Below are 27,249 nucleotides of genomic sequence, written 5' to 3' on the forward strand. Positions count from 1 at the left end.
AGTGCCGCTGTCACCGAAAGCGGCAGTCTCTAAATATGGCCGATGTTTGAACAATGATATTCAAGTCAAGATGAGAACAAATGTAAGAAATACATTGTGCGGCAATGCAATGTGTGCTGTCGGTATACTCGTCGTACTGAAAGAAAAAAATGAATGAAACTGCCGATATCGGCCGGCGCATCACTATAACCTTCCTTTGTATGCGGGGTCCACCAGCAAGGTCAGTCTGCAGGTTTTTCGTCCCGCCAACAACACCGTTTTTACCGAAACAAATTGAGTCGTTGACGATGTTCGGTGCTTGATAAGCTTCACGTTCAGAGGAGGTCGTGGTTCTGTCACCTGTTCATTTTTACTAGGTTGGAAGACCGTAGGACAGTCTGTTACTAATGTTACTCTATGCGTAGGAGGGCCCCGCCGTGGTGGTCTAGTGGCTAAGGTACTTGGCTGCTGACCCGCAGGTCGCGGGTTAGAATCTCGGCTGCAGCGGCTGCATTTCCGATGGAGGCGGAAATGTTGTAGGCCCGTGTGCTCAGATTTGGGTGCACGTTTAAGAACCCCAGGCGGTCGAAATTTCCGGAGCCCTCCACTACGGCGTCTCTCATAATCATATGGTGGTTTTGGGACATTAAACCCCACATATCAATCAACCAATCAATTATGTGTAGGAGGACCTATAGTAGACGTCAGTGATGTAATAGCTTTTTGAGTGGTAAAGTCAAATCGGCGTCGCCATGTGCTTTTTGTTTTTGCGCTTTTTTGCGCCACCAGAAACTTGTTTCATCTACGGACCTTAGCCACCACACGTCCTCTTGAGACAAGCATGGTGATTTTGGAATTGTGAAAGGGTAACTTTCTATATCATAATTTTTTTTTTTAACGTTCAGCGCAAACGCATGCGCTGGGTTTGTGTCTTGTAGCTCTCCCCATGCCTACTCCCCTCCCTCACAACGCAGGGAAGGGAGAGCGAAAAGACGAAACTGATCCCATGAGAATTATTGATGCCGTCCGGTTGGCTTTCACGGTGCAAGAAACCATGACCGCAGGCACACGTTTGGAAATCCAAGGACCAGAGGCTGGCCACGGGGAGAATTAAGTTCATCATCGCAGAATTCTTTCAGGCTTGTCGGTGTGACATTTTCAGTCCTTTATATGTAAATCACTGACACACGAGGGCATATAAGAAACACGCACGTGTGAGAAGCACTGTTTCACCTTTGCATCAACAGTCGATAAAGAAAGACGATTTTTTCGGAACCATCGAATGTGTGTGTGTGAGTGAGGCGGGAGTAGGCGCTGTTGTGAAACTTGGCTTACAAACTCTGCACACACCAATGCATGACCTGTCTAAATTCAATTCAATATTTATTTGTCTTAGCCGTCACAAAAAAGCAACTGCAATGAGCAGCTTAACGAGGTCCCCTTAGTACGACAGCAACAGACAGTGCACGTAGGTCAAATAAATCACGACACAGAATGAACAACAAGGTATTGTGTCCGAGTGTACGGGTAGGCGAAAAGCCAGCCCCCCACACACGGTGGTTCCGAAGGGAACCTTGCGCACGCTAGTAGAGGGTGGTGATGCTGTGTTGGTGCTTATCAAAATGTGCTCCTTACATATATTTCAAGTGACGAGTGGTCGCTTTACTCAAGAGTGTTGGCAGGACTTCGTGTTGGGGAGGAGGAGGAGGGTGCTTGATATCTGCGCTCTCCTACCGACTCCCTCTGTTGTACCCGCAAAAAAAAAAAGTCGGGGCGCTTTGGAGCATGCTCAGTAAGGAAAGAGTAGTGCAGCATCGCTTTACTAAGGCAGGCTTATCTTTTCAGGGCGCAACCCTTAGATCTAACGTAAAAATTCGACGTGCGGCGATGACCATCCTGCTGCGTCGGACACGAGTGATGCGGAAAGTCATGACATCACAAATTCTCGAGTGACATAAAGATCCCGTTGTGGGGCCCTCGTTCGGGCAGGGTACGAAACCGGAGAGCACGCGACCTCGAGAGAGCCGAATGGATACGGCGTCTGCGGGCACGCCATGTTTGAATGGAACCCTGTGAGTAAACTGGAAAAGACGCCTAAAACATGTAGTCGTCAGTAGGATTTCATCTTGGGAAGTGTAAAGCCGTCTAGCATCGTCTAGCAATTGAGCACTGGCGTAGTTTGGGTTGTGGGAAAGTGCCCCTTTTGCAACCCCCTGCCGACGACCATGCGTAGATATGCTATTACTGCATATCGTTTCTGGTCTTCATGCAGCAGCGTGGCCTGTGAGGCTAGCAGCGTACCAGAAATGTAAAGCAACGACTCACGTTCCGATGACGATAAGCACTGGTGAATCGAGCCAATTCATGTGCATCACCCCTTGAAAGCTCCGAAGACGTTTGTGAGGTGTAAAAAAAAAAACAACCTGCACACCTATGCGTTGCCCAGCCTTTTTCATCCGGTGCGATGAAAAACTTTCCAAACCTTGCCAGCTCGCCAAACTGACATGTGCAAACATTAAGCCTAAACGTTCCAGCAATGTCAGGCACAAATCCCAGTTTGTCCGATGTGTCACAAAAGTAGTATACAGGGTTCCGCTATCATGTTGTGCGTGCTACATGGGGCAGACTGGACGGTGCCTCAATGAGTGCCTGCACGAACACACACGCAATGTTTGCAATGGCAATTAAGGCTTCTTGGCTCAGCATGTCAGCAGGTGTGGTTGTCATGCGCTGTTTGAAAGCACAGTTGTATTGTACAGGCACATAGACGATCCCACTCACATGATTATTGAAGCAGAGAGAATGGCTGAGGAACCTAACCACTGCTTGGGCAGACCATCAGTTGCCCTCGTAGATAAGGAGCTTCATTATCTGGCAAATTGTGCATGTGTGTGATGAATTAGTTATTCTGCCTCGTGCATCGGATATATGAAGTTTGACATTTGTTCAAATGCTACTTTCCTTCCTTCCTTTCTTCTTTTTCCCTCGTTGTCATATATAAATGCAATGCGGATGAATAAACCTTCAGTTGATAGTCTGCGCCTGTCCTTGTCTTTTTTCCTCCCCCCCCCCCCATGTTTTCTACCGCATAGTATACCTAGATCAGGTATCCTTCGGCCTGGTTTCGTTTCAGTTCAGGTGTCTCACAACTGCAGGGATTTATACAAACATTCCCAATACTACCCCTTCAAATGAGAAAACCTGAAAAACGCCCCCAAAAATGTTCCTGACCAATTCCCATCCCACCCACAAACCGTAACCCTAAAGACATGCGGTCATCTGCACGTACCTGCACCGGCGTTCCAGTATTACCTCGCGATAAAACCCCCTTCCAGATAAGCCACAGGTAGAAAGAATCAAGGGCGGATCTAGAGGCTCATTTTAGAGCAGGGATCACTAGAAGTAAAACTGGAGAAGGAGGTGGTGGGGGGGGGGGGGGGTGATTTTTGTGACATTCACACTGTCATCACAAGAACCCCATTACAGCATAAATATTCTTAAAATTTGTGCTCACAGTAGTCCCCCTTTCTAAGCTGCATGCACTGAAGAGAGGGAAAAAGGGTGCTGACACAGGCGTCGAAGGGGGGAGGCAATGTCTGTGAAACTGGCGAGGAACCTCACTAAAAAGCACTTATACCCATCTAACTTGGAAAAGATGAATGTAATGCATGTAGTGCAAGTATTCTCGCTCCAAGTCATTGGCGCACTGGAACATCTGCGAAACTTGCAGGGCGACTCCTCTCTTGTCCTATTCAAGAATGCAGCATCCAGAATGAACTTCATGAAAGCCATAAAGAGATGGTTTGACATTCACAACACTAAGTACAGTGGAAATGACTGCAAACTTCCCATCTCAAAGCAGGACGACAGCCGATTGCTGTGGCTGGAAAGTGAATTTTCAGGCTACATTAAGCGCATTCAAGATTTTTCTGTCGCCGCTGGTGTTGAAAACTTTACAGACGAGACGTAGACTGCCCAGCTTTTCACCACAAAGTCCACAGTGGAGACAGTACGATTTTTTCTGAGAAAAGGAGCAAACTATGTGCTCACGAAGAAATTTAACAGTGATCCTATGGAGGCATTATTTGGAAAACTGAGGGCAACGTGCGAGGGCAATGACATGCTAGACGCAAGAGCCGTCACAGTGGCTTTGACCCACATTGTCAAGGAAAAGGTGCCACCTTCAAAAGCCACGGGAGGACGCTGCTGGTATGCCGATGAGTGCAGACGCGTGCACATCGAGCTCCGTATGTTCTTGTCTTTTCTGTATGGTTCAACCCTTGAATCGTCCAGAAATTGCCACAGGCGTGTAGGGGAGATGCTCCGGTATCGGTGGACTCCAGTTTCACTGAAATCGGACCATTTTTCTTGTTTTTACGGCCACTTCTTCGTTCGCCCATGTGGAGCCTTCGCTACCTCTAGCGTCCAGTAGAGGAGCGGCGGCGACGACGCCGGGAGACGCTCGCCCGAAGACGACAACCACGGCGTTGCCGCGGTTGCTGACGGCTATGGACTCGACTGGGGAGTCGCAAACAGCGTCCGTACGACAATCCGAACCAGGTTTGGGTGAAGAAGTCATGGACGTTGCCGCGCAACACCGGGATGAAGCAGCGCTGCCTGGGAACTGCAACGCGGCGTCCACGCACGCCGACGCAGATTTTTCCGCCCCAACGGAGACCGACCACACAGAGGAGGGATGGCAAATATCCCAATCGCTCAGAGAGAAGAAGAAACAGGCGAAGGAGCGGAAATTTCAACAAGGAGGGGACTTCTCCGCAGGCAGCAGACCTACGACGGACAACCAGCCAAAGCGCCGGGGTCGACCTACAAGACGGAGGCCCCCAGCACTACCCAAGGACGATCTGAAAGTAGTCTTCCGACCTCACCAGGGACTGCCTCTGAAGAATGTGACCACCCAAGCGATCTCCGACGCTATAGTGGAGGCTTGCCAAGGAAAAGTCAGGTGGGATCAGTTTATTCTCCGCATCCGACCGGGGTCCAACATTGCGCTAGCGTCGACTCCAGACACGACCGTCGCGATGGCGATGAGAGGCGTCACGTCTTTGAATATCAACGGAAGACCACACCCGGTCAACGTCTACGTTACGGCAGGTGAAGGAACCAAAAAAAGTGTTATTCACGGTATAGAGCCGCACACCCCGTCTGAGACCATCAAAGCGAGCATCCGTTTTCGCACCCAGAGCGTGACGCTGGTCGACGCTCGGATGTTGGGAGACTCTCAGAGTGCCGTCTTGACTTTCTTCGGGGACATTCTACCAAGATATGTTTACTACAGAGGAGGTGAGAAGGAGTGTATTCCTTTTCGTAACACCGTCCAATTCTGCCGAGCGTGTGGAACGGTTGGCCACCGCACCGACGTGTGTCCGCAGCCAGACTCACCCGTGTGCCATACCTGTGGAATGCGCAACCCCGAAGTAAACCATAATTGCACTCCGACATGCGCAATTTGCACGGGAAACCATATCACTGGAGACCGCAGTTGTCTGAAACGCCTCAAGCCTATTCGCAAGCAAGCAGCGAAACCACCCAAAAAACCACACAAGCCAGCCCCTCGCTGGTTTCAGTCGGAGGAAGAGGAATCAGAATGGGAGTACGGACGAGGCGGGACCCGAAAGAGCCGTTCCAGAACCCGCAAGTCGTCGAAAAACCGTGCCGTGGAGACAGGAAAACCAGGACAGCGGCATCCAAAGTCGACTTCGACGCCGAGAGCAATCTCCCAGGACAATCCGAACGCGCAAGCCCTTCCGAGAAGCAAGCCACCGGGGGCGTGTCCTGCACATAGCAACCCACAGGCGGACGCGGTAAGCTATGCGCAAGCCGTATCTTCCACTACCAAACATAAACCCGTTACACCAACGATCACAGAACACCCAGAATACAAGCGGGTAGTAGCTGAAAACAGACAACTTGGAACACAACTACAGGAGGTTAAGTCTCGAATGGCGCGCCTGGAGTCACTACTAAACCAGTCGAGCAACACACAAAGCCCGGCGAGCACACCTGTTGTCTCGCAGCCCGTTGCGCAGCCCGTGGAAACGCAACCACCACAAACACCGCCGATAGCGTTCCTAGTTCAACAAATTCAACTTGTTTTTGCCAAACTAGGCCAGATGGAACGCACCATAAGCGACTTGAGTCAGGCGCAGAATCCTCGCAAGAGATCTTGTCAGAGCCCGGGTGCCCCCACCAGACAACCTAAAGAAAGTGGAATAACAGATTCCGAGAATACCAATCATGGCTAGACGCCGTAACAATAAAAAGACCGAGCAAACGGAAATATGGCAGTGGAACTGCTGCTCATTGAGAACAAAACTTGAAAATTTCAAACAATTCATTGGAGCATCTCCAATCCCTCCTGATATAATCTGCCTTCAGGAAGTAGGCAAATTTCAGATAAATCTGAGAGGGTACATAAGACATGTTAACCCAAAGTACCCACAAGTGGCGACATTTACCAAAAAAGATATCGCATTGAGTGTCAGCTACGTGAGCAATGAGGCAGTGCAACACCAGATAATAACAGTGTGGCCCAAAAAACGTGGAGGACCAAAAACAGTGGGGGTCAATATATATAGCCCACCTAAGGAGAGACGAGCCGACTTTGAGAACATTATAGCACATGCGATGGGTTTATTGAAAGAGAAAGACAGGTTAGTTATCATGGGGGATTTTAATGTGCCACACAGAAATTGGGGATATAAGCAGGACAGCCCTAAGGGCAAACTCCTTGTAGACCTTGTTGAACGGTATGATGTCTGCGAACTTACACAACCAGACCTACCGACACGGGTCGGGAATAGCTTAACAAAAGACACGTCACCGGACTTAACGTTTACAAATTCTGAAGGAAACGTCTCATGGGCGCACCTCGGAGAAAACTTGGGAAGCGACCACTACATTCTCGGAATAAGTATTAATGCCGCCACGACAAGAAGAATGGGGAAAGCGACAATATCTGATTGGAACAAATTTAGGGAGAACGTAGGAGACCAAGGGGAAATAATAGATCTAGGTAACTGGGTGACACAGATAAAGGAGGCACACAGGAAAGTGACAAAGGAAATAGAAACAAGCGTGGAAATCCCAGCAGTCGACAAGCACCTGCTACATTTGTGGGACGCGCGGAGAAGCCTCACAAAGCGATGGCGGAAGCAAAAGCTTAATCGCAAATTGAAGATAAGGATAGCTCAGTTGTCACAGGAAGTCAATGACTACGCACGTAAACTAAATAACAGTAACTGGAGGCAATTTAGTAACTCACTTAGAGGGACGTTAGGAACCAAAAAGACCTGGCACATCCTGAGGAGTATGATCGATCCAGGGGCAACAAAAACAATGACGAACAGGGCTTTAAGAATTCTGGAGAATGAATTTAAAGGTAACGATGACGCACTTATCTACGAAGTCAAGAAATTATATGTCGGACAAGACGCATGTGAAGTGGTACATGGCAAATATGCAGGAAAAGAACAACCAGAGTTAGACGCTCCCATAACATTTGAAGAGGTTTATGCGGCGGCCCAGTCTTTCAAAAAGAATACCGCCCCAGGACGAGACAAAATAACAAACTCTATGCTTAGAAATTTGAGTGATGCGGCCCTTCGACGAATCACGGATTTCTTTAATGAAAAGGTATGGGTAGATGGAGGAAACCTTCCAGTAGAATGGAAGGACTCAAACATCATGTTAATACCAAAACCAGGGAAACCAAGAGATATTAAGAACCTCCGACCAATCTCCCTTACCTCATGCTTGGGTAAGCTTTTTGAAAAAACAATATTGACTAGATTGACAGACTATGTAGAGAGAGAGGGTCTGCTACCGGTGAATATGTTCGGTTTCCGACCACATGTATCGGCCCAGGATGTTTTCCTGCTGTTGCAAAATGACGTCATGAACCCAAACAGAGGTTCAAGCGACGAATTCGTACTAGCACTAGATATCAAGAAAGCATTCGATACAATATCACACAAGGTGATAATGAAAGGCCTCGAATCGATTAACTGCGGCCAACGAATATATGAGTATGTCCGGTCATTTCTGACAAGCAGGAAAGCTACCATTTCTTTAGGCTCGGTTACATCTGAAACCTTCGACTACCCAAATAGAGGCACCCCCCAGGGAGCCATGCTATCCCCGATACTATTTAATATCGGCCTGAGAAAGCTAGCATGTGAGCTGGAAAATATAAAAGGTCTAGGAGCAGCTCTTTACACAGACGATGTCACCTTATGGACAAAGGGTGGCTCTTATGCGGACAAAGAAAACGCCCTCCAGGAGGCAGTAGATAAAAGACAAGCTTTCGTGACAGCTGCAGGAATGCAATGCTCGCCGGAAAAAACTGAAATGGTTAGAATTAGGGCAAGATACGCAAAGAAAAAGGACTTAATACCGGTAGCAGTACTGCTGGATGGGAGACAAATCAGGGAGGCAGATGTAATAATACACGTGCTTGGCATGTGGATACAAGAAAATTCGGGAACGTCACACACACTACAAAGGCTATGGGGAACCACGGCGAATGTGGCCCGGATGATCAGGCGGATAGCAAATAGCGAAATGGGACTAGAGGAGAAAGAAACCATTGGACTCGTTCATGCATTTGTGATCAGCCGAGTTACGTACGCGCTACCGTACCAGACAATGACAAACCAGGAGACAAAGCAAATAAACACAATAATAAGAAAAGCATTCAAAGCAGCATTGGGGATTCCGGAAAATGCCAAAACCGAGAGGGTAGAGAAATTGGGCATATGCAATACCTTTGAGGAGTATGCGAATGCGGTGCTTTTATCTCAAAAGGAAAGGCTCAATTCAAGCTATCATGGGAGAAGAATTCTGGAAAAGATGGGATATACATTGCGACCGTTATATTGTGACGAGGAAACGGTGCTAATAGATGCGGAAAAACGCACACATTTAACTGTGGCGCCTATTCCCAGAAATATGCATCCGACGTATCACGCAGGAAGGAGGAAAGCGAGAGCAGACTCCTTACGCAAAGCATTTCAGAATAGCTCAGAAGCCGTCTTTACAGACGTAAGTAAAGCGAGCAGAGGGTCACATGTAGTGGCAATTGTAGCACAAAATCACACCACAATGGCGTCGGTTAAAACTTGTTTCACACGAGTGGCAGAGGCGGCAGCAATAGCCATAGCCATATCCAACGCAGAAATCAGGGGAGAATCAGTGGTTGTGCTCTCCGATTCACAGGCGGCATGCCGAATGTTTCTCCGAGGAACGCTACCTAAAATAGCGTATAAAATTTTAAATAAACCCATAACAGGAGACCATCACATTATATGGTGTCCTGCTCACGAAGGTTTGGAGGGGAACGTCGTGGCAGACCGTATAGCTCGAGGCATCACCAACCGAGCGACGGCAGGCCACGACGTTGAACCTCTTTCCAATTCGCGTGACATCCTCCTCCAACAAAGGAAGCAACGAAAGGAATATGGGCTTCCACATAAGGACTTGGATAGCCAGCAAAGCAGGGATTGGAGACGCATACAAACCAATAGCTTTCCCAATTTGTACCATCTAAGTAGAATATATCCCGCAAGATATAAAGACACCTGTCCGTGGTGTTCACAAGTACCAACACTCAGCCACATAACATGGGAGTGCACCCAGAGGCCCACACACATCGACAGCCCACACATCACGAAGCAACCACACATGTTTCACAGGCAGTGGGAGGCATGGCTTGCGGATGAGGACAAGCAGAGCCAAATAGCTTTGCTTGACCAGGTCCAGCGAGCCGCTCGTGCCAGCGGAGCCCTGGACTGAGGGCCCGACCAAACTGCCTGCATTTCAATTTTTTTTTTTTCTGAATAAAGTTTCTTCCTCCTCTTTCTCCTCAAAAGCCACGGGAATTTGCGACGAAAACATTGAAGGAGCGGCGGTGTCTATTCGGGAAGATGTTATTGAGAAACTTGAAGCTCTGCTAGAACCTCCTCGCAGACCACCAACATCAGTCGCCTATTTAGGCTTGGTGTATGTAGGTGGTTACATTGCCACGCTCATCAGTGATGTCAATAGCGAAGCTTGCGCCGTGCTAGTGACGACAAATAAAACTAACAGTCCTTTGTACCAACTTCTCCGTCAGCAAGAAGCCTATGATCTACACTACCCGAAACCGGATTTACTATCAATGCTGGACACAATTGTGACGTTCTTCGAGAAACCAGTCAAATATCTTCCTCAAATGAAGATCCTCAAGACTCTGCAATTGACTGTTGAGCCATACCTTGAAGATTCGCCACATCTGGACTGTCCGGAAAGTGTGGACAAGAGTCACGCCAGAGTGCTGGCTCATATTATTTCTGAAAAGTTTCTCCAGATTCTTTTAGTAAACTATACAAAAAGGTTAACAGATCAGAATGACAGGCCTTCTGGTTTCATTGACAAGCCCTCGCAGAAGCATTTCAGGCTGTGACAGATGTGACTACTTTAAACTGTGATTGTCACTACTGTGTTTTACCAGCAGTGCTTTTTTTTTTTTTTCAGTTCTCTATGCACATATTGTAGCAGTACCAAGGAGAACATTCTGTTTCTCATTGAACGGATTCTGTTTTTTTATGTTTACTCTTCGTCTCCGGTGTGGCCTTCCCCATTATGCAGTGAAGTTCACCTTTTTAAAGTATTTATTCCAATATTAAACCCCGATTTAGGATGCCTTCAACAAAAAATGTGCAATTTTGCTATTTTCAAGTACAGCGACAGCTGGCAAGTGCATTTGAAATAAACATTTTCAAAACCATAACCAGACCGTTTGCTCAACCAAGTGCAATATTCATCCTCTTACTTATCCTCGAAGTTAAAGGAAACTAAAGAAAAGGCTTTGTTATAACCGCGTCGATGCTCTGCCGAGCAACAGAAGCAGTCGTATGAGCGGCCTGCGCCACCACATCTGAAGAGCAGAATTGACCAGAGTCATCATATATACTTGCTACCATGTTTATATCGCATTGGTATCATGAATACCATGTAGAGTAACTTGAGAAAGCGCCACGGTAAGTCGGAAGCCAAGCGCTCCCTGTGTGCGCTAAACCTCCGCAACGGCCGGGAGCGGGTTAAAGTCCCTCTATCTACGAAAAGTAGCGAAAGGTCTTGATCCAGCCGCCTCACCGCGCGATTGGCCGGTTAGCGAGACGTGACCTTTCCTCCTTCGCGCTTCGCCCTAAGGGTCCAGCAGTCGTTCGCTGTGCATGCGGATTGCGTGGTTGTTTGCGTTTCCGAGCGTGGAATTGGACGTTTCGGTAAGTGAAAAACATTTCTTGCGCCTCTGATGCATTGTTTTTGCAACGTAGAAGTGCTTGTTTACCTTTCCCTTGAGTGGACGCGGGAATTACGTGTTTTTATTCAACGTTTGCAGCATGACACGCTAGCATGCCGGGCTGCTGTGTCTACAGTTGCCGCAACCGTACGACGGATGGAAAGAAGTTCTTTTCTATTCCTCGCGGTGATCATAACATCAGCAGACGGAAAATATGGCTCCACAAAATCGAGCGCAAGAATTTCGTGTTCAGTGTTGTCAGTGTTGTTTTGCTACTTCAGTTGCACACATTTGTTATATGTACAGGTACATGTGACATATTTTTTATCTCCAGTACCAGCTACACATGCAGCATTGCTGAACCGGATCAAGCAGCTGGAAGTCCAACTTCAAGCTACCAAGCGTACGCTCAAGCTTGCACAGAAGCAAAGACGTCAAGCAGTTGCTGCCAGCAATCGACTTGTTGCTGGGTTGAAGAAGTATCTGAATGAAGACCAAGTAAAGTGCCTACACAAACCTACCATGAGGGGAATCAAATGGAGCAAAAAGACTGTGATAAAGGCTTTAAAGATGAGACTCACTTGCGACTGTCATTTTGTGCTCTGTATGCTATCGAAAAAAATGGAGGGGGGGAGAGGGGAAAATGGGCCTGCTGTGCCACCCCCTGGCTACGCCACTGAATCTGGTTACTGATAATTGTCAGATGCAGCGAAATCCTTTATACGAAATAAAGCTATTAGAGTATTGTGTATACAAATTATTCGGTTAGCGTTAAAAGACCGCGGGAATACTGCCGAGCACTGAAAAACGCGATACGAGCGCACGTAACTCGCTGCGCACCATTAGAAGCAATCAGTGCGCAATGATGTTTCCGAAAGTTTCGGTAAGCTCACAACCCCCGATATTTTTGAACTATAAAACAAGAACTTTCAGTTGACCCAAATATCGCCTCTACTTCAATGTAAGCTGAATTTCAGATCGTGCAAACGACCGTAAAAAAGTGCCGTATGACTACCGCTGTGAAACACCGTTCAATATAATGAGATGCTTCGAAAGTACGAACGTTTTATTGCAAAGCTTCATGTGCCCTGGGATCGTTAGTCGTTGTCCCTACTGCTTGAAGTTTCCTGGGCAGCTTACGCCACAAAGGGCAATAATTAACCGGTTCAAACGCGCACTGAGAGCGGCTTCAGCCGTCCGCCAAATGCACACGAGCGAGCGGAGCGTCGTCTGCTAGTGCTGCTCCTTGGACCCCTCCAGAGGGCGCGCGTGTAGTTGTCGCTACCTTTATATATATAGGGACCTTAGAGCGGGTTGGCTCGGAGCGCCCCCACGAAATTGCGGCCATAGGTAGCAACAACCCCCTCCCCCCCCTCCCCCGTGCGCAGGCCGTAAAGGAAGGGAGCGAGCGCGTGGCTCTAGACCGGCCGTGATTGTATGTGTGTGGGCGGGGGGGGGGGGGTGCCTAAAGTAACGCCGGAGAAGGGGGCGTGGTCATTACTTTTTTGTTTTTACTAGTACAAGTACTAGTACTCTATTATACCATAAATACTGTTAACGCGTGCTCGAAGGGATCCCACTCATTTGTCCTAATTGGTGATAGCAGGTGGACGGCAAGCACTCAAGAGGAAGGGAGGGGGCGATCACCCCTACCGCCTCCCCTCTGAGAGCACATCAGCGGCGGGCAGTATCGAATCGAAGGGCTCCTCCTGTCAGGCGGGCAGCTGGAAGGTGGCTGCCGCATTGCTGGCCGTCGACGCGTCCGACGGCTGTCGGCCCCTGGTGGGGCAGGAGCGAAGGCAGGCGATCTCCCGCAGCGTCGGCAGCACGTACTTCACGTCATCCGTGTCGAGGGCGCACGTGAAGAAGTAGTAGACGGGACGTTCGGGCTTGAGCTCCGCGAACGAGCGACGCAGAAACTCGCGCGCCGCCTTGGCGTCACCCGGTGGTCCGCGATACGACGAGAAGTAGGCGCCCAGAGGCGAGCGTCTGATCTTCTGCTCCAGCAAGTCCTTTTTGTTGAGCAGCAGCAGCAGGTGCGACTCGGCGAACCACGGGCTGGAGGCGATGGTGCTGAAGAGAGCACGCGCGCGGTTCATCTTGTCCAGGTCGTCGTAGTCGGACAAGGGAGCGACGAATATTACCGCGCTCACGTCTTCGAAACAGTGGATCCACTTCTTGGGCTCCGAGCGTTGTTCTCCAACGTCCACAAGCCGAACGGGATGGTCGTCCAGTTCGAACGCGTATTCGAGCACGCCGCGCGACGGTGTGCGCACGCGTAGGTAGTCCTCGCGGGACGGCACGTAACCAGGCCGCGTCACACGTTGCACGTCTGGGAGAAACGGGGGCAGGCCGCCGTACTCTGCGCGCCGAGAGTAGCACTCGCGCACACCGGCGTCCTCCCAGAGGCGCCGGAGCGCCTCCGACACGGGCTCCGTGAGCGGAGGCTCGAGCGTCTCGCAGCGCACACTAGCCAGCATCATGGCGCTCTCGGCGTTCGACGGGTCGCTGTACGCGATGCCCAGCGCGTCCATGGCACGCACGATACGCTGCATGGCTCCTAGGAGGGACTGGTAAACGCTACGCACGTGCTCGGCGCGATCCTCCCGCGCGTCGCCGTCCTGGATGAGGCGGATCTGCTTGAGGAAGGTCGTCTTCCCAGCCTCTTCGGGTCCCAGAAGCAGGAACTTAGATTCGCGTCCAGCTTCGAAACGCTCGCGGCTCAGCTGCCGCTCGATCTGTTCGTTGACCCGACGCTGGAGCTTAGCCTCATCGCTGAGACAGCACGACACCGGAGGAGCCATGTCTACGATCAAATCGTTTCCCCAAAATATCCCCGCCGCAGTCCCTTTTTTTAAAATGCCACCACAGAGCACATATATGGTGCCACCACTAGCGAAACCATACTATCACAGAGCGTCTCAACTATAAGCTACAGCTCGCGCTTTCTCGCCATCTGCGGCCATGCCGTCGCGTTTGCAATTCGCGCTCGCATCAGAAAATACCACAAATCTACTTACTTTCTCGCCCTTAGATGGCGCCAAACCTGCTTTGCAGACTCTGTGCTCCACATAGAGTGTGGAAGATGGAGTCACTAAACTCTTAAAAGTAACAAGGTAGTTATAAAATTGGAAACACAGGTATCCGAGGCCACTGAGATAAAACTATAGTCATAGAGAAATAAAAAAAGGTGAAGACTCCCGCAGACCCCAGCGGCCCAATCGACCCTAGCACACCTGGTGGTTGGTGAGAGCAAGTCGCGAGCACTTTCTGTTTCGGTTTCACTGGCGCAAATTTTGAATTTTTATTTTTATTTTTTTTATTTTTATTTTGAATAAGTTATAATAAAGAGAGATGCAGGTAGTGATAATTCACTAAGATTTTATTCCTCGCGCTTGTTCTTGTTCTTTTGTTCACTTGTTCTTTTGGAACAAGTGATCAATGTATATATCAGTCAAAGAGACAGAGGATCCGCAATGTTTTATTCAAAAGCAAGGTAGAGTCTGAGAATATAAAAAGCACAATATGACAAAGGTAGACAACAAATGCATCTCGCCTTACAAATAAATTGTAACAAATATTGTAACAAATACAGAGAGAACACAGACAACACACACATCGCTAGAGTTGGCAGAAGCCGAGAAGCTGGTGAAGTATGACTCACCGGGCCAGCGGGTAAGTAAGGATCTATGGCAAAAACACAGCGCACAATGCTGAAGAAGAAGGAAGAAGTGACATATACACAGCAATGAAGTCGCGAATCACGCCTGGGGTTAACCAAAATAATGCATAGAAAAAAAGAGTGCACAGAAACCACACGACACAATATAGCAGAAAGGCAAAGGTGCAGTGTGCTGGCTGTGCTTAAGAACAGCTAGTCCAAAATGAAAAAAAGCAGACTTGATGCCTGCTTGTCCTCAGAAAGGTAGGGCTTTGCAGCTTGCTCACTAAGTGAAAGACAAACTTTATGCTACAACACTGGCAGGTCTTGTGGCTCTTCTTATCATCAAAAACTTAAGATCCCAAGTGATTTGCGTCTGGGTGTTGCTGTGATGCTTGCGAGCTAAAATAGATTGTAGTCATCACTTATCCAGAATTGTGGACCTTAATTGGTGTTACGAGAGCGGTATTACAGGGCTAATAAATAGCAGAAAGAAACCACTTTGGCTCATTATTTTTCACAAAGGCTCTACATCGTACGTTATCACTTACAAGCTATATAAAAATAAAATGGCAGCGTCCGCAGCCCCATCAAACGCTACAAGTTTGGGTATTCTTTTGAAAATTTTGATGGGCGAGATGAGGAGGTTGATGAGAAGCTAAAATACAAAAAGCGTGATAACGTGAACTGTGCCCACTTCAAACTGTGTTCCTTACCCGCTCGAAGACATTTCAACAAGCGGTTTTGTTATCGATATATTACTTGAGCTGGAGAGATAAAGCATACACAGTGACCAAGCGACCCACAGTAAAGTGTACAGTTCGCCCGCATTTGCTACAAAAATACAGACAGGATACCCAACATTCTTTTTAAGGTTATGCAAATCACTTCGAGCGAATACACAGTGTCCCTACTCCTCATAGCGGGTAACCAAAACAATGTATGCAACGAATGAGTGGTTAGTTTGGTGAGGCTGTCTCTGCAGTCTTTTGATAGTTTTCCGCTGTGCTGCTACTTTGGCTTGCAGATGTTTAATAGTTTGGTTGTACTTCATTGATGGAGACATTGTCACTGGCACACAGGAACGCACTGCAATAAACAAAAAAATGGATGTAAAAGCGAAGAACAACTAATCCCATACGAGCACTTTCCTCGCTCTTTCAGACCCAAGGGGCACAACTTTCTGTGGTGCAAAGTTTTTGATTCCACTACCTAAAAACAAACCATTCACAATGTTGACAATGCACAAAAAAATGAAAATCACTGAGAGACCACCCTTACATTTTGTAACTACGTGTGCACTTGCATTTTGTAAGTGCGCACGTAGTGTCCTTTTGAGGATAGTTTCCTCAGAATGTCCTAAACATAAAATAGCACAATTAAAACAGCTGCAATAAAAGCATAGCCACCATTTTCTCTAGGGCACTCATGCGTGAAGCTGTTGGCGGAGACATCTTCTGGAGGGTCTTGTGAAGCTTGTTCAGTGCCTCGGACAGTGCTGTCGGAACAATCTTGCGAGCGACCTGCGGAAGTCTTAATATCAATCCACTCTGGTGTTGAAGTGAACATACAACTTACCGGTCACACAAGTTCCTTTTGTGACAGCTGAACGACTGGTTAAGGTTTTCTCCGGCAAGACGAAGTCAGCAGAAATTCTTTCACCAGCTACAAGAGAGCTGCCACCTGCAGAGGTTTGGTCAACAGTCAATTTGGGTAAAAAAAAAGAAATCGCGACACTGAACGCACCCTGTTCATCGGGGCACCTCAATGTGTGGGAGCCGCTTTTTGAAGCCTCTACCGCAGGTCCTGAAGAAATGAAATTACGACAATGTGTCAGTAAGAGGCTTAAAATAATACAAACTGAAGCTCATCTGCACCTTGCAGTGCAGCTTCTGCAGTCATGTCACAGTCACTATTTGAAGCGACGCTCGGAGAACGTGCATATATGTGCAGTTGGTACAAGTTACAAAGCTTGTAGCATGGGGAAACTTAAACAGCTCTTTCAAATGCGCAAATTGGTCGAACGTGGAGGAAAAGAGAAGGCACCAACTAGGAAACAAGTAATTTGTGATTTTGGGAATTATCAACAGTGCCAGCTTTCACCGATGAAAAGTATATGTACATGTGCACTCAGGCTTGAAGATAACGTGAAATAGCCCTTGAAAGTCTTTCAAAACAAGTTGCGCTGGTCAAGAGCATCAAAAAACGACAGAAATGTAAGGCTGCTGTTAGGAAGGTAATAGCCCATAGTTCACAAAATTTAAGACTTTCCAAGTGTTACTTCTATAGTGAGGTTTCTACACCGGCTACAAAAATCTTCGCGGTTAACTGTCGCCACTGATTCAATACAAGTGGCTGCTATTACACATATTTGAGTTTCAGTCAATCACTTACATGGTGCAGCTGGTTGCACACTGGGAACAGACATTCTTGTAAGCCTTGTGTGCCCAGGGTCCATGAAACTTTGAGCAGTAAAATGGTCGCTACAAACCCTGTACGTTGCATACAATAGGCTGGTGGGCTTACTAAGGAGATCAACGCGTCCAGCATACTGCATCCATGCTTTCATCCTGCATTGGCAATGAACTACCAGCTGAAAGGGGAAGTGCTTGAATAGTGATTTTTTATTGTTACCCTCACTGAGCAAGTACGAACAGTAAGCCTAAAGACGTGCAAACCATACAAAAGCTTTAACACACCTGCCGTCCCGTGGTATGCGGAAGAAACTTGTCCCAGGCTTTTTGTAGGTTCTGCCATTGTTGAAGCACCACGATACACAGCAGCAGCTGCCGTAGCTTGGACCGCCGGACGGCATGGCATCAGCGCGGTCTAAAAATGTTAGTAAGTGGATGCTTCGCTGTCAAATTACGAAAAAGATATGTGCACGTCATAAGTGTACCAACAAACCCCTTTGAATGATTAGCTAATCGATGCACAATACAAAACCAGTGATACATCTCTGACCCATAAAACTGACTTACAAAGATAGACGTCAAGACCACGTACAAAGATCTTCAGAAGTTTACAGGCCGCTATCCCTTGTAATGCAATGGTATCGCGGCCTGGGAACTTTAGAACACCTTCGTGCGTACGCAGTATCAGCACAGTACATTGGGAAGAAAAATCGTAGTTGAAATTTGTGCGGTAAAATTATATTGGAAACGTCAAAAAAATTTGTGGGCAGCTTGCACTAGTGGCACAAGGCTAGCGAAGAAACGAAGATGATGGCCACTTGGCTAGTCCAGATTTGCCTCCGGCACACCAAGAATTATTCGTGTTGCGAGCCTTCGGGAAACGTGTCGTGAAGCATGCGAGGCCCAGCGAACGCTTCTCAATATTTTGCACTGAGCCACCGAGCCTATGACCTAGCTGTCCAGCTATGCTCAGCCTACACACGCTCGCGTCCGTGGCAGACGCAGCACGCGTCGCCTCGGCTTGACGCCGTACCGCCTTTGCTATACTGCATACGTTGCACAATGTTCCCGTCTAGCCGCCGCATAGAGCCACAAACTTTCTTTTTAGCGAACCTCCCAGTCCTTACAAGCTTCAGAAAAAGGTTACAACTGCGTGAATGAGACGCCACGTAAGAAACCAACTCGCACACACGAAGCGCAACGTGTGTGCGTGTGTGCATCTTTCTATGTTTGTTGCATGGTGTCTTATTCGCGCAGGTGTAACCGTTTTCTGAAAAAAATGACCCAACAAGCCTAGCAACATGTCATTCAACAAGCTTCGCTTGAAAACGTGCCTCACCTGTTATCTCACGCTTGAAAACACCGACGCAGCCGACGTTGACGAAAGCGACGAAAGCTTCTCGCTGTCAGTCATGCATGGGCTTGTTGCTGGGTAGATGGTGTTTATGACAGTACGACTGAAGAAAAATAATCACGTAAGGTGTGTTGAATAAATTGTTTTTATGTATAAAGAACATACCTAATTTGGGCGTATAATTATTATTTTGTGAAAACAATTCTATTGCATTGATTATAACTGTCTTTTTTGCGCTTGCGCCCTCTGACGTTTGATGAGAGCATTAGTTGGTTACGTAATCGTGACGCATTTCTGAGGCCAGGTTTCGCGGAGTGTCCTCTCTTGTCTTCTTCTTTCTCTATGTACACACTAGGAACATGATGTCGCTATCGCGTTCAACTCCTGAAGGCGAAGCTTTAAGGTCCCTTAATTTGTATTCGCACTTCTTGTGACTGAGCAGCTCGCTCACACGTGACGCTCAAGATAATGCCGTGCTTAACGGTGACACATTACGAAGCATTAATAATAAAAGAAAGGAGCCATGGCTGACGGATTTGGTATTGACAGCCGCGAGATAGCGCCACCTTAGCATGGACTGTCACTGTACGCTTTGTTTTTTTATGCACTTCTGTGCTTTGATATTAGTAATAACAGGGGTTTAACGTCCGAAAACCACTATACGATTATGAGAGATGCCGTATAGAGAAGTGCTCCCGAAATTCCACCACCTGGGGTGCTTTAACGTGCACCTAAATCTAGGTACACGCACCTCAGTATTTGCACCTTCACCGAAAATGCAGCCGCCGCGGCCGGGATTCGATCCCGTGATATGTGCTTGCATACGTAATTGCTGACACGTCCGCGAAAAGCTTTCTAATGGGTTTCTTTGTACTGCATTCAAAACAAAATCTCAAAGCCCCAACACACGGTTTAAATGCAGGTATTAACAAATGACGGCGAAGCAGTAATCCCTGGGGAAACTGCCTGCAGTTTTTAAAGCTCGGTTGGTGAACGAATAAAATATTAGGAAGATTGAGGTATCGAAGGAGCATCAATAAACGCGAAAGTTTATTGTTATACTTTATTGTTATACTACTGCTATATCGAGTCGTAGTCAGCACACTGCAACAGCTTCGATTTCTTTCGTTACGCGCGCGGCGTTCTTGTCGATAGTTGCACCATGCGATTTCAATTATGTTGCTAAGGTGACAAAACCGCCATTTGATGGAGAGGCACGCCATAGCTGAAGACTTGGGAATAATTTTGACAATCTTGGGTCTTTAAACGATTACGCACCCACCGAAATAATGCGGCTGTGGCCGGGATATTGCACTGTACAGTCAAAAGAAAACATCACTTGGCACCACTGTCAGACTGTAATAAGAAACCCTTTATTTACGAGCGCGCATACTGCAGTGAGCAGTAACACCAATCAAATTCGACGCCAGTTCGTGAATTATCAGTTCACGATCACTTAATCACGGGGGCACTTTTATGAACACCGACTGACTTTCGCGTGCAGTTTTTTTTTTTTTTATTTTGCCTATCCAGACTGATTTATACCCTTCACGAAAAAATGAGGTCGTGACAGCACGTACATTACCGCTCTCTTTGACACGAGATGTGGTGAAATCGAGCTCATATAAATTCAAGGTAAACAAAGGTTGAGTAAGCGTTCCAGCGAAGCTGCAGTCCCTGTAGTGTTCGCCATCTCGAATTCGTAGTCGGCAGAAAGGTCCATCGATGAACCTGAATCAGTGGCCTCACCGTGAACACAGGATGCTGCAGTTTTCTTGGAGATAGTGGATTCGACCGCCGAGTTCTTCCGATTCTTCGGAGGTCTTGGATGCGGCGCTTTCTTTGATAAGTAGCTTGGAGCATTAGGCAGTAACATTGGCACAACGTCCGGCGTTAGCTTTGGTCTCCTATATGGTACGCGAACTTCTTCGCCGTTTATAACACGCACGTAGTCTCCAAGAACACATGAAGGCTCGAAGTGTAGCTCACACACAGAGCAGCTTTCGTTCAAGGTCCCTTCCTTTTAATGTAAATTCTGTTCCCAAATGTTCTTCAGTGCTTCGTCTTTGGGTGCAGCGAAAAGCGACGGCTGCTCACTTTTTATCCAATGGTATGCCCTGTTTCGCACGTAGGTGCAAAGCAGTGTCGTTGCCGCCGATGACTCGACATTGCCTCACTGTCATGTGGCCAGCTAAAACATTGCCAGAAAAACTTTCATTAAGTGGGCGCGAACACAAGCAACAGGTCAATGGACAGCACCCGAGAAGGCAGAGCGGCGCGGAGCTGACAATCCTGCCAGCCCATGCTACGGCAGCGCCGCCTTGAGAACCGGTTTTTTGTCCACATGCACCGCTTCACGCGATGCAAGGCGAGAGAGGGTGCCTGAACACACTACCCCATATTATAGTACACTATAATAAGACAGTGGCTTAGGCAGGGGTATAGTGAACTAGACATGAATAGTGGGACGAGGGCGGTCCTCCCGGGGAGGCCGTTTGCACGAAAATTCTCAGACGGCGCTGCCGCGTCTCTCTCCTGTTTTGAGCTTGTCTTTATAATTAGAGGGCAGCAGTTAAAATCCCTGTAGCACTTATTTTATTATACGGCTTTTTCGGGGGTCAGTCACCGAGTATTTATTAGTTTGTGCTTGTGTGTGTGTTTGATTTTTTTTTCTTTTTCTTTTGCCACCCCGTCGGGGAGGTGCACGTACATTGAACACGCAAATTTTTGTAGTAGAGCTTAGACTTTCTCTTTTTCGTAGGGCAGGGCCCGAGCTTTGTAATTATCGAGTGAGACAAGTCATAGGGACAATCGGTGTCGGAAACACATGTTTAAAAAGACTGTGAAGTGTTCAGGATGTGGAGTTGGTTTGAACGTGATTTGATTGATATGTCAGTGATTGGACTGATAGATTTGATTGAACGTGATTTGATTGATATATGATTTGATTGATAGATCGAATTTGATAGTTTTTGGTATTGCTGAATCGCAGGATGAAACTGAATCCGATCTGCGACGTAAGGTTATTGATGAATTGTTTGGGAATAAGTTAGGTGTGAATTGCTCTTCTGTCGCTCGTATTCACAGGCTTGGACGCAATAAAGATAACAGGCCGATAATTCTATATTTCCAAGACTACAGGGAAAAACAGGCTATCTGGAAAAACGTTTCAAAACTTAAGGGCTCCAAGATTAGTATTGAAAACGACTACTGTGCGGAAATGCGTCGGGAATGTGAATTGCTTTGGCAATCAGCTAAGACAGATAAAGATTCCGGTAAAGATGTATTTCTTGTTGAAGATAGGCTCCGTGTTGGTACCGACCTTTTCAGTTGGAACGACTCTTCAAATTCCCGTCAATGGCTGTCAAAGGTTAAAAAGCACCCCGCTAAGGCATAGCAATTCCCAACGTTCCAGCTTCGCTTGATATCTTTTAATGCTAGGAGCCTAGCTAACAAAATCGATAAGCTTGAAAATCTTCTTCTTTTATATGACCCATATATTTGCGCCATTACTGAAACCTGGCTACATGGTCTGATAAGTGACAACGAAATTGTGCCGCCTGGATATCAAGTTTTTAGGCAAGATAGAGGCTCTCGTGGTGGGGGCGTGGAGGTTATTGTAAAAGATTCCGTTGACGCCTGTCTCGCCGATCAAATTGCTGATCATGAAAGCATATATTTGAAAATATCGCTTGACCATGTTACCTTCTTTCTTTGTGCTCTTTACCGTACACCCAATGCAGATGATATGTTTTTGATGAAATTATATGATCGACTTCTAGGTTTATGTGGCAAACACGTCTTTCTAACAGATGATTTTAACTTGCCATCTATTGTTTGGGATAATTTAAGCTATGGCTGCTCTCCTTCGGGTGACTCGATTCTTGACATCATGTTTTTGCTCAACCTCAAGCAAGCCGTGGATGTCTGTACTCGAGGCGGGTCGATTTTGGATTTACTCTTTCTAAGTGAGATATTTTCTGATGGCTATGTTGCAATCCAACCGGGCATTTCTGATCATAAACTGATTTTTTTTACTTGGAATAAGGCTTTACATCATGCTAAAAATACCCAGCCTGCCACACTTATAAAGGAATTTACTAGGGCGAATGATGTAGCTATAATTGACTACCTTGAAACGCATATCGGATCCTTGTTACACAATGTTGAGACCTCTTGGCAATCGTTTGTTAGAACCATACGTCATTGTGTTGAAAATTTTGTACCGTGTCGAAAAACTTATAAGCATCGTGCAAACCCTTGGATTAGCCGAGAAATAATCCACATGAAGCGTAAAATTAAAAGGCTTCACAAGAAGCATGTGCCAATAACACCCCAGCTTAAAGTACTGAAAGACAAACTACAAACAAGCTTGGCGCAAGCAAGAAACACTTTTTATAGTAATATGCTGACTGAATTTCTTCAGAATAGCCCTCAAAAATTTTGGAGGTATTTAAGCGAGTCTAAGACAGGGAGTAGTAAAATGAAGGTTAATGGTGTAATAATAACGGACGCTCCTACTATTGCTGAACATTTTAGTGCATACTTCCAGAGCGTTTTTTCTCAAACCGAGGATTATGAACTTGTCCATTCGTTGACGCAGACAATGACCTATTAGTGACGCAAGAAGGCGTTTTGCACATGCTATTACAACTTGATCCCAAAAAACCTCCGGGGCCTGACGGCATTCCTAATGCTTTTTTTAACCGGTACGCTGAATACTTATTGGAGTTCCTAACTGGACTTTTTAATCTTTCAATTGCTACGGGGAAAATACCGGCTGATTGGGGTATAGCACGTGTGAAACCAATTCATAAAAAAGGTGACCCCTTATCATTTGAGAATTACCGCCCCATTTCTATTACAAGCAGTTGTTGCAAGCTTCTTGAGCACGTTATTGCTAATTACGTCTATGAATTTCTCAGTGAACACAATGTACTATCAAAGCATCAGCATGGCTTCAGAAGGGGGTTATCTACTCTTACCCAGTTAGTTACAACTGTCCATGAATTTTCACGTGTGCTTGATGTTTCTGGGCAAACTGATGTACTGTTTTTAGATCTTTGTAAAGCCTTTGATAAAGTGCCACACGGGAAATTGTTACACAAATTACAGCGTATTGAACTACCTACAAAAATTGTTCTGTGGATTCAGGCTTATCTTCAAGATAGACGTCAGTATGTAGTGATTGGTAATTCTTCATCGACTGTTCTTCGTGTGTCCTCTGGAGTCCCACAGGGAAGTATGCTAGGGCCACTTTTGTTTTTAAATTATGTTAATGATTTAGCTTCTCTTATTCCTGAAAATGTGTCTGTGCGTTTGTTCGCGGATGATTGCGTCATTATTAAGCAAATTTCCTCACCGTGTGATCATGTGGCTTTACAAGATGCACTTATCGCTATCGATAACTGGTGTCAGAACGGGGGCATGCAGTTAAACACTAACAAAACTGTGCTTCTGCGCATCACCAGGAAGCTAAGCCCTAGTCAATTCCACTATTCTCTAAGACGCACTAACATAAATAATGTAGACAAATATAAGTACTTGGGCGTCACACTCTCAAGCAAATTAACTTGGTCGACCCACATAACTGACATTACCACTTCTGCATTACGTAAGCTATGGTTTCTAAAAAGAAAACTAGCATCTGCACCCTCACGTACTAAAATTCTAGCCTATAATGCCTGTGTTCGTTCTAAGCTTGAGTATGCTTCTATTATCTGGGATCCGCATACCAAGAAAGATATTATGAATCTGGAACGTATTAACAGAAAGGCTGTAAGGTTTATTTTTGGCAAATATCGTAGGTGTGATTCCCCGACCACCTTAATGAAATTAAACGACATTTCTACTTTAGAAGCTCGGAGAAAGTTCAGTCGTCTTTCCTTTTTTTACAATTGTTTGTGTGGTACTGTAAAAATTGATCTCCCTGACTGTGTTAAACCGCTCTCAGTACGACGTACTCGTCATGGTCATGAACATGCTCTAACCCCAATTTTTGCCCGATCAAATGCTTTTAAATATTGTTTTTTTCCTAGAACTGTTGATGACTGGAATTGTCTGCCGTGTGACATCTTTCATTCTAATAAGTTTCTTGGTGACCTTGAGCGTCACCTTCTTTCTTAAACTTTTGTTTCTTTTGTATTGTTGTCCGTTGTTTTCTTCAATTACGTTTTGATGTATCCACTCCTGCTTGGACCAGCACATTGGCCTACAGTATTGTGAAATAAATAAATAAATAAATAAATGTGGGGTTTAACTTCCCAAAACCACCATATGGTTATGAGAGACGCCGTAGTGGAGGGCTCCGGAAATTTCGACCACCTGGGGTTCTTTAACGTGCACCAATTTGAGGACACGGGCCTACAACATTTCGGCCTCCATCGGAAATGCAGCCGCCGCAGCCGGGATTCGAACCCATTACCTGCGGGTCAGTAGCCGAGTACCTTAGCCACTAGACCACCGCGGCGGGGCTGGTTTGAACGTGAAACCAAGTGTAGAAGCGGAAGGAGAAGAGGCTGACGCGAAGTGTAGGCAACGTGACGTCGATGAAAAAAAAAAATGATGGTTACCCAGAGTGACCTGCTGATGAGAATCACTGAGCTCGAGACTGCGTTGGCGACAGAGCAAGGGAAAACGAGGGCTATGGTTGAAAAGCTGAAGTCCGCCGAGGACTTCAGCTGTAGTTTTGGCTAACCTCCCTGTCCTTCCTCTTTCATTCGGAATTGCGGAGAAGAAAGAGCAAGCAAGTTTGGAAAAAAACAGGTTCAGCCGGTTCATTTGTTGCAAGGACCAGCTTCAGCGAAGTAGTGGTGGGGCTGGGAGGGGACAAAGTAGCCGGCGTCACAGGTGCGAGTAACCCCCAGGTGCAGGACGCTCCAGCTGAAAAGTCACAGCATGTGATAATCGCCGGGGACTCGAATTTAAATCGATGCACAGAAGCCATCAAAGAGAGGGTAAGAGATTACAAGAGGGTTGCAGTAGGGGCGTTCCCAGGACGCAAGCTGGAAGCAGTCATGAGGAAAGCGAGCGCAAAAATCAAAACTACAGCTGCAGCTGATAGACGAAACCTCGTCATAATTTCAGGCGGTGTAAACAATGTCTTGGATGAAGATACAGCAGGACTAGCAACTACACTGGCAAAAGGCGTCGATGACATGCGCGCCACTTCTCCTCAGGCACAGGTAGCGATATGCACGATACCGGAGGTACCAGTGCGTGATAGCAACCTGCAAAGAGCGGTTGTCAACGCAAACCAAGAGATATGGCGGATGAGTCGAGAGAAAGGCTTTCAGGTGGTGGAAATAACCAAAGAGGTGCATAGGTGGGGTGGTTTTCAAAGAGACAGAATTCACTTCGATAGGCGGCAAGGTCATCAGGTGGGTTGGCGACTTGCGGGACGTGCAGTAGCTTTTTTGAGGGTCAAGCGGGCCCTTCGGTGTGCAGGATAGCTAGTAACGAGGAAAAGAACCAGGGTGACTCCTTGATAGGTGGTATGGACACATACGTTTCCAAAGTGGCATCAGTATCTAAGATAAATAGAGTCCGGGGCAGAAATAGACGTAGCCACGAGCGCCAAGCCAATTCAGACATAGGGTATATCAACATGCAGGGTGGTAGGAAGAGGCTGAAGTGGGAAGAGATAGAAGAACAGCGAAGGGAGCAGAAGCCGATGGTATACAGTTTTGTAGAAACACCTCAGGGACATGGAACAACCTCCAAACAATGCGGACTACGCGTGGGAATACTGTAATAGAACAGAAGGCAGCAGAAAAGGGGGTGGTGTTGGGGCATTCATTCATAAAAGTACATGCTGGCAAAGGGTCAAGCAGGAGTGCAAGGAACATTTATGGCTAAAAGGGAAAGTGGCAGGGCAAATGACACTCCTTGGTTCTGTGTACTTGTGGACGGGAGCAATGGCCAGAGAGGAAAATCATGCAATGGTAGAGTGTATATCAAAGGACATTCAGGAGTTAGGAGGAGAGTGCGAGATAATTATACTAGGAGATTGAATGCACACATTGAAGATATAGATGGGTATACTGACCCGACACGGAAAATGATCATGGATATGTGTGAAAGGTTTGATTTGATCAGTAGCAACACTACCGAGAAGTGTGAAGGGCAAATAACGTGGGAGGTAGGAAGGCTGCAGTCGACGATAGATTATGCACTGATGTCACATATGATGCACGATAAGCTAAGGGGAATGCACATAGATGAAGGTGGCTCCAGAACTCTACAAGAAAATTTTCATTCAGAAAGGGAAATAGCAATTGCTACTAAAGAAATTGAAAAAGTAATCACTGAGGATAATAAAACAGTGTGGACATACACAACAAGGAAGATTTGCAGAGATTGATGGACATCTGCGGTAATGAGGGAGTAGATTATATTTCAGATTCAGTAGGAAAAAGTCAGCAGTCATGATTTTTAATGATAATGACGGTAGTGAGCTTAGAATACAGGAGGTCACGCTAGAGATAATAGATAAATACAAATATCTGTGCGTATGGATAAGCATTGGGACCGAGTACCTAAG

The 27,249-nt window shown here is 46.7% G+C and overlaps 1 protein-coding gene and 1 long non-coding RNA gene across 2 annotated transcripts; both read right to left on the reverse strand.

The window, feature by feature from the left end:
• Positions 1-1,338: 1,338 nt before the first annotated feature.
• LOC119180736 (guanine nucleotide-binding protein G(q) subunit alpha) lies at positions 1,339-14,251 on the reverse strand. Its single transcript, XM_075874859.1, has one exon. It carries the CDS (start codon positions 14,080-14,082, stop codon positions 12,991-12,993), a length of 1,092 nt encoding a protein of 363 aa, XP_075730974.1. The 5' UTR covers positions 14,083-14,251; the 3' UTR covers positions 1,339-12,990.
• A 490-nt stretch (positions 14,252-14,741) lies between these two features.
• On the reverse strand, positions 14,742-24,353 carry LOC142774516 (uncharacterized). The gene is made up of 5 exons (XR_012886426.1): positions 17,334-24,353; positions 16,686-16,745; positions 16,518-16,622; positions 16,349-16,462; positions 14,742-16,028 (listed from the first exon to the last, which is right to left on the reverse strand). It is a non-coding gene; the product is annotated as an uncharacterized LOC142774516 (long non-coding RNA).
• Between the last annotated feature and the right edge of the window lie 2,896 nt (positions 24,354-27,249).

Source organism: Rhipicephalus microplus, chromosome 10 (genome assembly GCF_043290135.1).
Source record: "Rhipicephalus microplus isolate Deutch F79 chromosome 10, USDA_Rmic, whole genome shotgun sequence".
NCBI classification, from domain to species: Eukaryota; Metazoa; Arthropoda; class Arachnida; order Ixodida; family Ixodidae; genus Rhipicephalus; species Rhipicephalus microplus.

Bases quoted from the DNA above. Each gene is read 5' to 3' on its own strand.
- LOC119180736 (XM_075874859.1), bottom strand. From the start codon at position 14,082: ATGGCTCCTCCGGTGTCGTGCTGTCTCAGCGATGAGGCTAAGCTCCAG.